The sequence below is a fragment of the Corvus brachyrhynchos genome, unplaced genomic scaffold (assembly GCF_000691975.1).
Source record: "Corvus brachyrhynchos isolate BGI_N302 unplaced genomic scaffold, ASM69197v1 scaffold281, whole genome shotgun sequence".
NCBI classification, from domain to species: domain Eukaryota; kingdom Metazoa; phylum Chordata; class Aves; order Passeriformes; family Corvidae; genus Corvus; species Corvus brachyrhynchos.
This window is the reverse complement of record NW_008236509.1, coordinates 3005007-3019265: the sequence shown is the minus strand read 5'-3', so window position 1 is coordinate 3019265 and position 14259 is coordinate 3005007. Positions and strand designations below refer to the sequence as shown.

Here is a 14259-nt window from a genome sequence, read left to right as displayed (position 1 = left end):
TCCCATCCTGTTGATTTATTGCGAGGTTTTAACTAGTTTCATTCCCTAACTTAATAGCCAGCTATTTTTAGCTAGCCTTGCTGTCAAATCAGTGGATTAAACTTCTACTTTTTGTTTCCACTGCTACCAGTAACCTTGCTACTAAATGTTTTTTGCTTACTAACCATAGGTGATATTTTTAAGATAGCCAATAAAACCTTCCACAGACCCTGTTAGAAAGGACTCCTGCACTCAGTGTCCTTACCATGGGTTGCAGCAAGCTGTGCACTGAGCGGAGCAGCGTTTCAGAGCACTTGCACTTCCCTCCAGAAAAGAAAACAAGAAGTGACCCTGGCACCTTTGACCTGGTTCACTCTCCTGGATCAGTGGGCAGTGTTTGGAATAGTATGGGAAACTCACAGCAGCATTCCAGCTGTAGCACTCAGGAATGTTGCTCTATCTAGCAGTATGGGAAGATAAGTGGGAACTGAAGAATAAGTGATAAAAATCATACCTCAGTTACCATTGTTGATTTATAATCAAGGGAAAAGAACTACCTTGTTGAAGACAACTTAATTCTTTCATTTGCTTGATTTATGTTTTAACTTTGCTCAGTGTGGCATAGGAGATGGTTTTCCATAGCTAACAGACTTTCTCACAGTGGGTAAATTGGTAGTTAATAGATTGGTAGCTCCTAAAAAGCAGATGATGCAGAGGTTGTGTGGTGTCCCTTTTCCTACGGTGATAAGTAAAAGTTTGTTTCATCAGACCTTTTCTAGCCACCTTGATGCAGTTTAAAGCTGGTCTCTGCTGGCAGGATCCAGCAGCTTTAGCCCTGCCCAAGTTAAATTCAAACAGGTCTGGCAGGTCTGGTTATTAATACTTGTAGCAAAAAGCTCAGCATGTCAGGCACCTGTGGAGTAATTGTTTCATTTAATTTTAGTTCCATTTAATATCATGTAATGTAGAGGGACTCGATTCCAACATGTCACTTAAGTCTCTGAATGCTCTGTTGTGGTTTTTTCCTTCCTTTTATCTACCATCACTCTTAAGCTCTCACTGGCTTTTTGTCAAGTTATGCATCTGGACTGGCAGGTGGAGCCAAGAGCACTTGTTCAGGCTGTTTTGCTAGAAAATATGTTCACATTTGCACCTTAGGTGAGACACATTTAACAAAGAACTGTGGGAAAATAGTGATCTGTATGAGTGCTTCAAACATCCTAATTTACAGTAGTAATCTGACACGAAATAGAATGTAAGACTAAAGGCCTGCCATATTTGCTGAGGTTCACAAGAATTCAGCACAGAAAGTTTGGGAGTAATTGTAGCATTCTGTTGTTTCCTAGAAATACAAGTGACAAATTCCACTCCTTCCCCACTTAAAAACAAAACAAAACAAAAAAGTGGGGAATTGAAAATACTATTTGAAATTAATTAAGTGATGGTTTTCAATTTTTGCTCCTAAGGGAAAGATTAGGACAGGAAAAGTGCCAGAAAACTGTAACACAGCTCTGAAGTGTACGAGAACAACTGCTGAAAAGCTTTTATTAAATAAGGAGTTGTGTATTCTTAGGTTGAATAGCACGTGAGCTGAGCCTATTTGATTGAATATATATATAGTGCCAGTCCTGTATTAAACTGGTCCTTTGTCTCCTAGAACATCTAGTGTTGGTAAGATTTCACCAGTGCCACAATCAGAGTCAGTCATAGACTGATTTACATGCAAATGCTTCTCTCATATATAAAGCTGCCTAAATTAATTTTTTTTCACTGATACAGAACTGCCAGTTCATTTATGTCAATATTGGTTACCAGTGCAAAGCATAACCTGAGCTCTTTAATGCTGGAGTTTTAAAACAAATATTCCATTAAAGCTTATATCCCTGAATATGCTTCTGGAATGTTTTGGGATCTACAGAAAATGCCCCTGCCTGGGGACAAACTGTCTTTGTTCAATGTACATCCAGATAATATATGATACTGGCTGTTGCCCATGATATCCTAACTTTTGTGCTGCACATCTCTCTGATCTGGTGAATTCTCTGAGAATAAACTTCCCCCTATAGAGTGGCTGTCAAACAGTGGTATGGTGAAATTTCAAATAAGTGCCCATATAAAGACAATGTTATTGTACTACAAAACCCATTCAGACCTGTGCTGCTGTATGGGTTAAACCTCTGTCACAGCACAGAACATACTGGGTATGTTGTGTTGGTTTGTTTTTCCCTGTGCAGTTTATGCCATTGGCCTAAGTCATTAATGCAAATTGAAACTTCATTCTTGCAGTGTTTTGTTTTAAGGAAAATTGTGTGTGCTTTTAGACCACATGGGATAATTTGTTGCAAATTTTGCAAAAAGCATCAGTGGTCGCTGGCCTTGGTGGTAAAACTGTTTGATGAAAATAAATAAAATCTGTTAAAATGACACAGTAACGATCTCTGAGCTGGTTTGCAGTGGTATTGGTGGTGTTTACAAAATTATCTGGGTAGACAAGGCTGTAGGTTTGCTCAGTTGCTGAGGAGGAGTTGTTTTTCTAAAAGCTGTCTGTCGGAGCAGTGCTGGAAGCTGTTTGCTTCACAGCAGCCTCAACCAGTCTCATTGCTGGCTGCATAATTTCATCAATAAAATGAGCAGCTCTCACTCTGAATACTTGAAGAAAGAATCTGTGAAAGAAGAGAGCAGCTTTTATACAGTCATTTTCCTGACCATAAATATTCTTTAAGAGATGCCATTTTACATTTGAAATAAACTTTGCAGCGCTACTTATTGCACAATGATTAAATCCAGATGTGCATAAGAGGAGCATTCTAGTGAACCATATAAAGCTGTTCCTAGCTCAGAAAGCTTTTTCCATAACCAGCAGGTAATTTATCAGTTTAAGAGAATGAAATGAAGGGTGAAGATAAACATTTTGTAGAACAAGAATTGAAAGAATACATCCAGTTCATTTGTTCTCTCCACTAGAATTAAAATGGATCATCTACATCTTTTTCAAGTGTAATTTAATTTGACCTATAACATCATAATGGAATTATTTAAATATTTGAGTGTCTTGTTTGAACTATTTTTTCAGCAGTCCTGAGGTAATTTCATTTTTTTTTCTATAGTGACACTGCAGCAAAAGTAATGGTGGAGCTACTGGGAAGTTACACAGAGGACAATGCTTCCCAGGCTCGAGTTGATGCTCACAGGTAATACTGACTTCCCAGTTTCCTTAAAAGTAACTTTTCCTCAATTGTCAAATATTTTGATCATCTTATTATTAAGAGTATTGAGTGGCCTGACAGGTCAGGGGCCCTGCCATGGCCTCTTCTGTAGCATTGCTGACTCAATCGAGAGTTTGTCTCTGCAGTGTGGCATCGGTCCGGTTGTTTGTAGGCACAGCCTACAGGTTTATGGTTTATTCCAGTGTGCAAGTGCACAGGAGTGTTCCTGGTCACTGCTGAGAGAGATCAGCCTTGGGTAAGGACTTCCTGTACAGCAGCGGTGCACTCAAAATCTGTACTGGAATCCTTTATTTCAGATTTTTTTACTTTTTCCTGTTTTATTATCTAACCTTCAGCATTCTTTTCAAATAGCACTTTCTCTTGAAAAGACATTGTTGCTGTCTTGTCTATGAGCAAGTACAAAGAATGAGAACTGCACAGAATTAAGCTTACCTGTTGGACAAGCTGGGACTAAATTGATTTGTAACAGTGCATTTTCCCCACTGGCCAAAATGAGTAAATGCCTGTATTTTGATGTTCTAACTATCATGATTTTTCTTAGGAATTAGTTATTTAAGTTCTGCCAGATGTGCACTATCAGTAGTTCTCAAGGGAGTTGTTTATACTTAACCACAGAGGAAAATCAGGATGACTCCTTTGGAAAATTAGTGTCAGTGCGGAAGTGGAAACTTCACTGGCTACCCTACAGCAACCTGCAGCCTGTTCCTCTGAGAGAACTCGTGTGCCCAGGGCTGAGTCTGTGCAGAACTCCCATTCTCCTGGTGTCCTTGTGTGGCAGAGCAAGCCAAGGCATCTGATGTGCTGCTGAGAAAAGCTTTCATCTGGAGTTCCTGTTTCTAGTCTGGAGCTGCAACTGATAAATCCTGGGCCTTGCACTGTTTGGTGTTGGGGTTTTCTCTGTTTTGTGTCATATATTCAAGTATAATTAAATCTTCCAAAACAATTCTATGACATTTTAGGAGGACAGTAAAAATGCCTCTAGGAATGAAGGCTGTGCTGGAAAGAAATGCATAGATGGAAACTGTAGGGTGATCTGTGGTTTTACCACATGGCACATTTATTTTGGGATACAGGACAAATTACTTAATGCTTTCTGTTCCTTGGTTTTTCCATCTGTAAAATGAAGATTAAAATTGGAATGTGACATGTGTTACCTTTAAAAATAATTGAAAACCTTTGTGTATTTCTAGGAACAGCAAATTGAGTTGCCCTTAGTCATAAAGATGTGTATTGCTTTGAAAGTAAGCATTTTCCTTTTCTTGTTAGATGTATTGTACGAGCATTGAAGGATCCAAATACCTTTCTCTTTGATCATCTTCTTGCCTTAAAACCAGTCAAATTTTTGGAAGGAGAACTTATTCATGATGTAAGTAACTTTGTTTTTAGTGAGATGGTTTGATAGCAGTAGACTGCTTTGTTTTAATGTGTCTTTTGAAATCCATTAGAATAGTTATCTGTGTCAGTAATCCTGAGCTGCAATGGGCTATTCCTTTTTATAGTCTTTAAAATTAAAATTGCATGTGAAATGTTTCCCTTTCAAAGTTCCAGAAACTCAGTTACAAGTCCCGTCCTCACATGAGTTCTGTAGCAAATCTTAAGTCTGGGAAAAGGAAGTAAGCTCAACACAGATTGCCCACAGCTATTGACAGAATTTCAGCTCTTAACATTCTGTTCAATACCCATATATCTGTCCAGCCTGCAAGATAGTATTTTAACTGTTCTCATACTTGTTTTCCATCTTTTAGCTTTTGACAATTTTTGTAAGTGCTAAACTAGCATCCTATGTCAAGTTTTATCAGAACAACAAAGACTTCATTGACTCGCTGGGTAAGTTTTCAGATCATTGCATTTCTGACTATTTGCGTAGTTTAAGGTATGGAAGCCACAGAGTTCTTGAGTTTGAGTCCATGTGTTGAAGCAAGGAAATTTCGTAACAGATGAGAGTTTGTAGACGATAACCTCTGCTAGATGCTGAGTGGGCCATCTGACTATGGTTTGTTCTTTGAAAACAAGCTGGTTTATGGCTTTGGAAGAGAACTATGGTTTTACCTGCTGGTTTTTTTCTCTTAGAACTCCCCCCCTGAAAGGTTTAACACAGTCGTACTCTAGGCTAGGCCAGAGATCATAACTGCATTGAGTAAACCACTGGCTTGTATAAATCTCCTGGTTTTTTATGATGAATAACTTTGTAACAGCAAATACTTCTGAGCAGTAAGATAAGGCATGTGATAGTGTGTGTGTGTGTCTGCATGTGCTGATGCATTAGACCCAGCAAGCCACAGTCTGTCCCAGTTAATTTGTTTCATCACATGAAGCAATGTGATGGAATGTTAATGTCAGCACCCTCTTTATTTACACACTGTGGAAAAAAGGAGTAGTAATTAACACTCTGACACTCCCCCGTTGATGTGTAATTGACTGTTTCAAAGGAGCACTGGTTCATAAGCTATTGCATGCATTAAAATTACGTTTTTTATATTCCAGCTTTTTAGGACAGGGGTCAGTGACAATGCAGAAATTGCTCAATGATGCAGATTTTTTTATTACTGCATTAAGGTTTTGACATATTGGTAATGAATAAATGTTTCCATAAAAATATGGGGGTTTTTTTAATAACTTTGATTTTGAAATGACACTTAAACACTGCATTGGATGCATTTGAGGAAAGCCATAGTTTTGCTAAAACAGAGTTGAGTGCAGCCTTTTAACACATGCATTATTTTGTTTAATGGAGTGTGATATAATTCTTAGAATAATTGCCCTCAGAGCTTTAAAATTGTGGTACTTTGGGTATTGAAATGATGGAAATACCAATGGGATTTTTTGGTGGATAAAATTAGCAGCAAGTTTTTGGTAGCTTGTAAATGTGTATATAGGATAAGTGTATCTTTAGTCACATGTATCTGAACATTAGTTATGCAGACATCTTATGCTTTTCTTTCTCAGGGGAAAGTGGGTTTTGGGTTTATCTTTTAGGTCTTTGTCCACAGAAGTATTTGCTGAAATTGCTGTTACACCAACATTTGAATAAATTTATAGAAAATTAATTATACATATATGTAGCAGTAACTGTATTATACTCAATTGTTGTGATTTTTTTTGCCTTGTCTCCCAGTATCTGTGCTTCCCTCCATGAATTAATTCAGTGTGTCAGCTTTCAATATATCTAAGATTCATATAATCTTAGTAAAATCCTTAAATACCAGTGTAACTGTTTTGAAAGACAGTCTTAACTTCCACTTATGCTGATTTCTCACCTGCCTTATGGTGTGCTCAGAAACTTGGTGTGTCTTTGAGCAGTGGACAAACATGGAGTGGATTTGGAGGCAGCACAGATGGAAATGCTGGGAGCTGAATGGTTCAGCCTTGGCTTTGAAGAACAAGGGCAGTTTGGTCTGGACAACAATGCAATTATTAGATGAGGCATTCAAAAATGATCTGTTCCCAAAAGCAATGAGATTTTTAACCATGCTTTAGAGATTTTTTTAAAAATAACTTGCTAAGATACCTTTGTTTTAAAGGCTATTAGTAGTAGGATTTCAGTGGCAGTAGAGCATGGGCTGTAGGTGTAGCCTTTCCTGGACCAGGACCAGTTAGAACTGGCCCAGAAAAGCTGTGCAGTGAAGGCTCCTACAGGTGGCATCAGTTTGTTACAATTTGTTGTTTTATTAATGCTGACAATTTAGGCCAGCAGTAGCATTATCTGTGTCAACTGCATCGCCCTAACATGGCCACAGTTAATCTGGTATTATCAGCAGTCTTTTTTGCAAAGTTAATCAGCACCTCATTTGCATTTGTTAATTAGGGTTAATGTGTGCTAATTGATTTTTTGATGCTTGTAGAGTTCCATTAAACCCAGTTAGGTATAGTTGCTGGTGCTCCTCATTCGTATGAATTATGGTGATCACATTTTTGTTGAATCGGTGCCAAATAGGAAACCTGCATCATAATTACAGCTAATTAACACAACATGATGTCCTGCACTAATGTGCTTCCCTGCTAGTGTATGGGTGTTATAAATTCCAAACTTACATATTTACTGAAGCAATGGGAATGTTTATAATGTCATTGTAGAACAAAATGATTGACACTCATTTTTAAGGAACTTCCACTGGATCTTAGTTGGTACCTCATGGACCTTGGGATTAAAAAATGCCTTGTTTCATCTCAGTGGCTTAACTTGGTTGACCTAGATGTTTTTCCAGAAAAATGGTCTCTGATTTAGACATGCAAGGTCTTGGCACAGTTCCTTGTGTTGCCATTCATGCAGTCATGTAAAAGATGTAACCTGACCTTGGCATTGGTTCTGCTGGTTTCGAACAACACTTTTCTTGGCCACACTGGATGCTTACGTGGGACTTATGATGCCTTTTTTGCTGTGGACAAACAAATTCAGTACCAAAATGCTTTCTTCTGGCACCACAGTGTTATGTTCTGGAACCAAACTGTGAGAGGTTTGTTTTCCAGAAGCTACAGGACAATGAGTGGGGAGGCTGTAAGAAGGTTTTTTGGCATAACCAGCTGGGGATTTTCCATTTTGTCGCACTGCTGTTCTTCCAGGTGATGCAACTGAAAAATTCACTTGTACTCTCACCACCTAAAATTCTGTTCAGGTGATGTTTTTACTGCTCAAAAAAGAAAACTTTTCTAGATAATACATTTTTACTAAAAACAACTGAGTCTTGATGAATTCACAATGAAACTTGCTATTTTAACAAAAGACAAGGCAGATGCAGGATTTGATATTTTACCTCAGAAAAACTGCTGTTGATAAGGAGAAGTAGAATATATTTTAATGTGAAATAAATTCGAAATTATTGGAAGCATATCTAGTAAAAATAACATGAAAAGCAAATAATTTGTGTGATTATAATTAAATCATTAATTAAACTATCAACACTTTTACTCAGGCTTGTTGCATGAACACAACATGGCAAAGATGAGGCTCCTTACTTTCATGGGAATGGCTGTAGAGAATAAAGAAATCTCATTTGACACGATGCAGCAGGAGCTCCAGATCGGGGCTGATGATGTAGAAGCGTTTGTCATTGACGGTAAGAACTGTGGTACCACTCTGCACACAGTGCTCATGAACAAGAACTTTACAGTCTTCTAATGCTGAGTATTAAAACAGTATTAGTTTTAACTTCAGTGCTTTTTACAAGATAAAGCTGCACAACTTCATGCTTAAAGACAGGCCCAACTGTTGTGTTTTAACCAGTGTTTTTCTTCTCAGTGACAGGAACTGTATCTCAAGTAATTCTTTACAGAACTAATAAATTGTTTGCAGGTTTAATTTGTTATCTGGTTTTGTTTGCTGTCATTAAAACAGGATGTGTTTGTAGGGGAGAGAAGTTCATAAAAATTGTACAGGATATTACTTTAATAGGTTGGCACCAAACAATAGGATTCGTGCATGACCTTCATCTTGTTACATCATTTTGCTTTTCTGCCTATTAGGCCATTAAAACCAACAGCAAAAGAGATTAAGTGAACTGCTTATGTGTTCTTATTTTTGTATTGATCTAATTTTGAACCGTTTTTATGCAGTTTAATACCTTTGCACAATCATGAAAATGTTGCTCAAAACAGCATTGGTTTTTTGCAGCTGTAAAGACAAAGATGGTGTACTGCAAAATAGATCAGACACAGAGGAAAGTCGTTGTCAGGTAAGACAATTCTTCATAGCCTTTTGCAGAACTTAGTGTGTTCTAATTATTTCCCTTATATTTGTAGAATATTTTAACTAGAAGCAAGGTATTGTTCCTATCAGTTGCTGGTAGTTAAATAGTTGCTATTTATCATAATTTTATTAAAGCTCACACTGAATGTGATTAGCTTATTTAATGAAAGAGTCCTACTTTCCAGGACATTTCATTTAATGACCTACTAGTGACAAGAATACTAATCACTGTTGTTGCTTTAAATATTTGGGAAGGCTGCAGAACTCTCTTAACTGGTAAAGTGCAGTCATTTCTAGAGAGAAAATCAGAATTTCCCTGTTTGCTCATGAGAGGAAAGCAATGCTATAGAAGAATAATTAGGTGAGTGCGACATCTCTAGTAATCTTCTTCCAATTTTGTTTTACTTCTCCAGTCACAGCACACATCGGACTTTTGGAAAGCAGCAGTGGCAGCAATTGTATGACACTCTAAACACCTGGAAACAAAATCTGAATCAAGTGAAAAACAGTCTCCTCAGTCTTTCAGACACCTAAGAATTTTTTTTTTTGACCTAGTAATATTGCTGTAGGTGAATTTTATTCAAAACTTTGACAGTTTGTGAATGTTTCCAAAAAATGTATGCAATTGGTTTAAAGAAGCTAAATATTCTAAATAGCCCAACAAAAAAAAAAAAAAAAGAGGCAATAAAACTAACATGGGAAAATGTCTTCTGTTGATTTTCTTACATAATCAGCAACAAGAAAAACTGGCAACATTGGTTATGCTGCTTTTGTTCGTTTTACAGTATGAGGACCTTTCTTTGCAAGATGTGTGGGGAGGAAGGGAGGGAGGTCAGAAAAATGATAGTGTGAGTATTTATAAAGTAAGAGAAAACTTCCCTTAGACCCAAGGGAGGAGAAATGTGACCCAATGGAAGTGAAGCTTCATGAAGCCAGATCTGCTGCCTTATCTCTGTAATCATACCTGATACTTCAGTGTTGAAAGAGACCTTACTGATACAGAAACTATAACAGATATATTTAAATAATTTGGCAGTAAAGGTAAGCAGGAGATTTTTCTGTTCTTCTGCCACTTAGAACTGCTGGAAGTATGTGTAAATGTTCGCAGAAACCATTGTATTCTGAAACAGTTGGAGGTGATTTTGCCTGAAAAGTGAGTGAGCAGTCTGTCAAAGAAAATTAATTGAACTGTTTTCAGCCAAAACTTCAGAGGAGCAGGAGAAGGGTAGAGTCAAGTAATCATTTAATTTTACTGAACATATATAAAAACATTAACTTATGAACTTTTTAACTTTGGCAAAGTTTGAATTTGATTGCAGAACCAGAACTAACATTAGGAGTAGGAACTGTATACATTTTTGCACACAAGAAATGTTAACATGTATTAAATGTGAAACTACACATATAATATACCATATTCTGTACGAACACCTCTACCAATCTGGTTTGGGTAAGTGGTCTATGCCTAAAAGAATGCTTATCTCCTGGCACTCATCTTCACTGGCCCTCTTCATATTTTCTTTTTCTTGCTGAATGAAGTCTGTCCAAATTCAGTAATTTTTCAATTTCTCCTATTTGGTTTTGTATAATGGAGTTACGAAGAGAGCAGCTGTCCTCATCTTTGAGTGCTTTTTCACTTCTTGCTGGAGTGATAGTCATGTGAGAAGACTTCTGCTTGTTCTGTAAAGCAGCAAATCCTTCTTTAACCTGCCAGAATACAAATCTTAGCAGTTGATAACCCAGTGAAATTCATGTACCAAGGTTCAAATTGTTGGATTTTGCTGAACATTAAGCAAGCAAGGAAATATTAACAGGAAAATAAATCAGTTGGGAAAAGTATGTTTAATTTTAAGTGCTTGCTTCATATTTAGTTTAGAAAACTTGATAATGACAATTACACTTTTATAAACCAAACCTTAACGTAAGACTTGGTACAAGAGTGTGATTTTAAAAAGACAAGCTTTTATTAGAATGCAGATTAGCAAAATAAATAGCTTAATTAAAGAGTTTAATGTTGCAATTGACATTTCTATTGCTATGCAAGCATTTGATTAACAAAACCCAAAATCATGAGGTTTATAGTGTTAACTCTCTCTCCACTTCACTGTATAGATTAGAAAGCAAACATTGTTAATGCAAGGTCTGTAATAGGTTGGCTTTTTTATGTTAAAGATCTTTTTGTTCCTTTAATAGTTTTAATTACTCTTTGATACATTACTGTTAGGTACTTCCTATCTATCCAAATCAAAGACAGATGGCAACACAGTAGGGAAACAGATTTTTTGCCTGATGAGCAAAAACCTCGCATTTGAATGATGAGTTCTCCACTTGTAATCTGCGGTTGTGTGGCTCCTGTGGGGCTAGCACACAGCACCAGCCACCTGCCTGAGCAAGGTGCAGCACAGAGCCAGTGCTGCAGGGGATCTGCAAGGTGACCTCTCAGACTGCTTCTGTGCTAGGGGACTTGTCTTGCAAAGATCACAAGATGAGGCCTTCCCCCTCTGCTCAATCATTTTTTTAATATTAGGCAACTGTGCCCCACCCAACTGTAAGCCACTCTGTCTTTATCAGGCCTACCTTTATTTTAGCACATTAATTTTGTGCTAAAACTTACCTTCCCTAGTGCACAAGCATTTCTTAAAGTTTGAAATATGAACAATAAAATGTGTGCAAATTGTTCCATTATTGCATTTGTAACAATGTTACTGCCATGCAGCTGAAGGTACTGATACTTAGGAGCAGTAATGACTGGCAGCTCACTTTCAATGAGGGAGTAACTTCTCCATTTGAGCAGTAAAAGTATCAACCTGTTACTTCTTTCATGCTTTTTCCCAAGGCTTCAGTAAGAAACAGATCATGCTTCACAGCGAGCCAGTCAAAATCTCTATGGAATAGCATGTGGGGCTGAACCTGTCCTGTACTAAAAATTGCATGTTTAAACTGAGTTGAGGGTGCTTATTCATCCTTTGGTACTCAGGCATGGACACACTAATGTTTAAAACAGTTGTTAATATTTTTACTAGAATTACAAGTGTACCTGTAGCATTTGTTTATAATTTTTATCCCTTTTTAGAGTACTGTACTGTGGTTGAATGAGATTACCCAAATTGCTGAAGGCTTAAGTCTGCTCTAGTTACAATCATACATGTTAGTCAAAGCAAACTAAGCAGCAAAAAAGACTGTCGAGCCCATTTTTAATCTCCCAACAGCTTGTTTATATTGGTCATAAAAATGCCAAACTTGAGAACAGAAGGTATTAGAATGACACCAACACAGAAAGGAGGGAGTGCTCTGCATTATTGCAGGCTGAGATTTCATAGATTAAGTATTTGAAAAATCTAAGTAAGGTGAAACCAGCAAGGCACTGTTCTTGTCCATCTCTGCTTTTTCTTAGCTAGCACATCAGGAGCTTTAGCTTGGAGGTGACAAAGCAGACATAACCACAACCAGATAGTGAAATACAGCTTTGCTTTAGCTCTAGGTTACATAGTGTAGTTCACTCAGCTCCTGGCTCCACCTCTGAGAAAAAGCAAGAGACACACAGTAAATACCACCACTGTGTTTGGTGACAAATCCACCTCAGTGTCATTCCCAAGTAGAGTCAGGTTAGGAAAGTTGAGTAATTTAAAGTATCAGTCCTGTGAAGTTCAGGGAATGGGGATGCTGGTGGCATCAAGAGCTAATTATCAGCTCAACTTTGTCACTTGAAACCACTGTACAGCTCACCCAGAGACAGCCCTGACTACCTGAGAAATACCTCTAGAACCTCTTCTAAAAAGGAAAGGTCAGCTGCAGCTGTAAATTACTGCATCACTTTTGAATGATACATTTAGCATTGGGTCAAATTCTAATAGAGCAGTTAGAGCTGTTCAAGCTCCCAAGTCTAACACAGATGTGAAAATGCAGCAGAGCCATTGCTTAGTGCCATCCTGAATCAAGTTGTCTTACAGGGAAACAACACATTTCTATTCTCTGTTTTTGTGTATTTGTGTAAGGTTACCCTACAAAATAATAAGATTACTGTAAATAGGGCATCACAACTACAGTGTAAGATAAATGGATAGGCTCTAAATCATAGATGTGCTGAATTTTATTCTTTCATGGATTCTTTTGATTCTTTTAAATGGCATGGTGCTATAAAGTAATAAAGGAAACAATGTTTTTATACTTTCACATACTACTATCTTCCTTTTTTTTTTTAACTCCTACTTTTACTGTAGGTGATGATTTTTATTAGGGTACACAATGGACTACCCTCTTCCTCCCCTCCCAAGCAGACTGGTTAGCATCTGTTTGATTCATATGCTGTGACTTTTTCCTGCTGCTTTCTATCAACCTTAATTGTGAAAAATGGTGTCTTGTTGCCCTTTTGATATTATTTCGGAGATTGACTCAGCCTTAAAGTATCCAGATGGGTACAGTTGTACAAATATCTGTGGAATTAGCTCACTGAGGTCTGGTCTGCAATATTTTTAATTGACTTACATGTTCTGTGGGAAAAGAAGAATCATAAAAAGCCTTTGCTATAGCATTCCATTCTTCACTAGGGTCTCCCTGGGGGTCTCGGTGGATACTAGAAGTATTCAAAGTGTTGGCAGCTCTGTTCAGACTGCTAGAACCTGATTGACAAAAAGGAAATGGTAACAACTGCAATTTAGTCTCCAGGCACTAATTGTGAAATAACTAAACTGGTTTACCTCTGAGCTTAAAAAATGAAATATTTTTGTTTTAAATCACTGGATCGTTGTTATAGGCTTTTGCCCTTCATTTTTTTCTTTCACATTTCATCTATTTTTTCTCTAAAGATGAGGAATGTTTCTACTTGATTAAAAATGTTTTCTCTCATTTTCACATATTAAGTTAATGACAGAAAAGTGACTTATAGGAAGTGTATGTATTCCAAATATTCTAAATGAATATATTTTTTCAAACACTATTACTTTAAACTCACCTTCTGATAACGATAATAAATAATTAATGCCATTATAACATGATATTCCAGGATGACTTGTAATAAAAGAAGACAATAAGGCAAAGCTTTTCGGACAATCAAAAAACATTTTAAATATAGAGTCTTTTTGTTAATGGCTGTATCTCATGTTTCAGGTGGTCAGGCAGTAGCCATCTACTAAAGGTAGGAAAGGCATTCCTTGCAAGATGAAAATACAAGCACGCTTTCACAATTACTCACCGTGCAAACAGGAGCTGTTTTGTCACTACACAGATGCTTATGGATCACTGCATCAATGGTAAAATCTTGTTTTGCTATGAAAATACATTTTACCTCATGATTATGTAACAGTTATTTCAGAATACTGACATTTTCTCTTGGGAGGAAGAGGAAAATGGTTTTGTGTTTGTTTTCTTTTT

The 14259-nt window shown here is 37.2% G+C and overlaps 2 protein-coding genes across 6 annotated transcripts in view; one reads left to right on the top strand and one right to left on the bottom strand.

Moving 5' to 3' along the window:
* The window catches only part of EIF3M (eukaryotic translation initiation factor 3 subunit M), a 13705-nt gene extending 4108 nt beyond the window's left edge, over positions 1-9597 (top strand). The window contains exons 5-10 of the mRNA XM_017726359.1: positions 3087-3170; positions 4473-4572; positions 4952-5033; positions 8117-8260; positions 8815-8875; positions 9303-9597. Of these exons, the coding sequence (XP_017581848.1) occupies positions 3087-3170; positions 4473-4572; positions 4952-5033; positions 8117-8260; positions 8815-8875; positions 9303-9423 (592 nt within the window). The 3' untranslated portion in view covers positions 9424-9597. The remainder of the gene's footprint in view (positions 1-3086; positions 3171-4472; positions 4573-4951; positions 5034-8116; positions 8261-8814; positions 8876-9302) is intronic.
* Positions 9598-10302: 705 nt separating this feature from the next.
* CCDC73 (coiled-coil domain containing 73) overlaps positions 10303-14259 on the bottom strand; it is a 58308-nt gene continuing 54351 nt past the window's right edge. For 4 of the 5 annotated variants that reach the window (XM_017726355.1, XM_008644102.2, XM_017726357.1 and 1 more), the window contains 2 exons: positions 13375-13508; positions 10303-10596 (listed from right to left, as the gene is read on the bottom strand). In XM_017726355.1, the coding sequence (XP_017581844.1) occupies positions 10387-10596; positions 13375-13508 (344 nt within the window). In that variant the 3' untranslated portion in view covers positions 10303-10386. The remainder of the gene's footprint in view (positions 10597-13374; positions 13509-14259) is intronic. The other variant, XM_017726356.1, reaches the window with a different exon arrangement.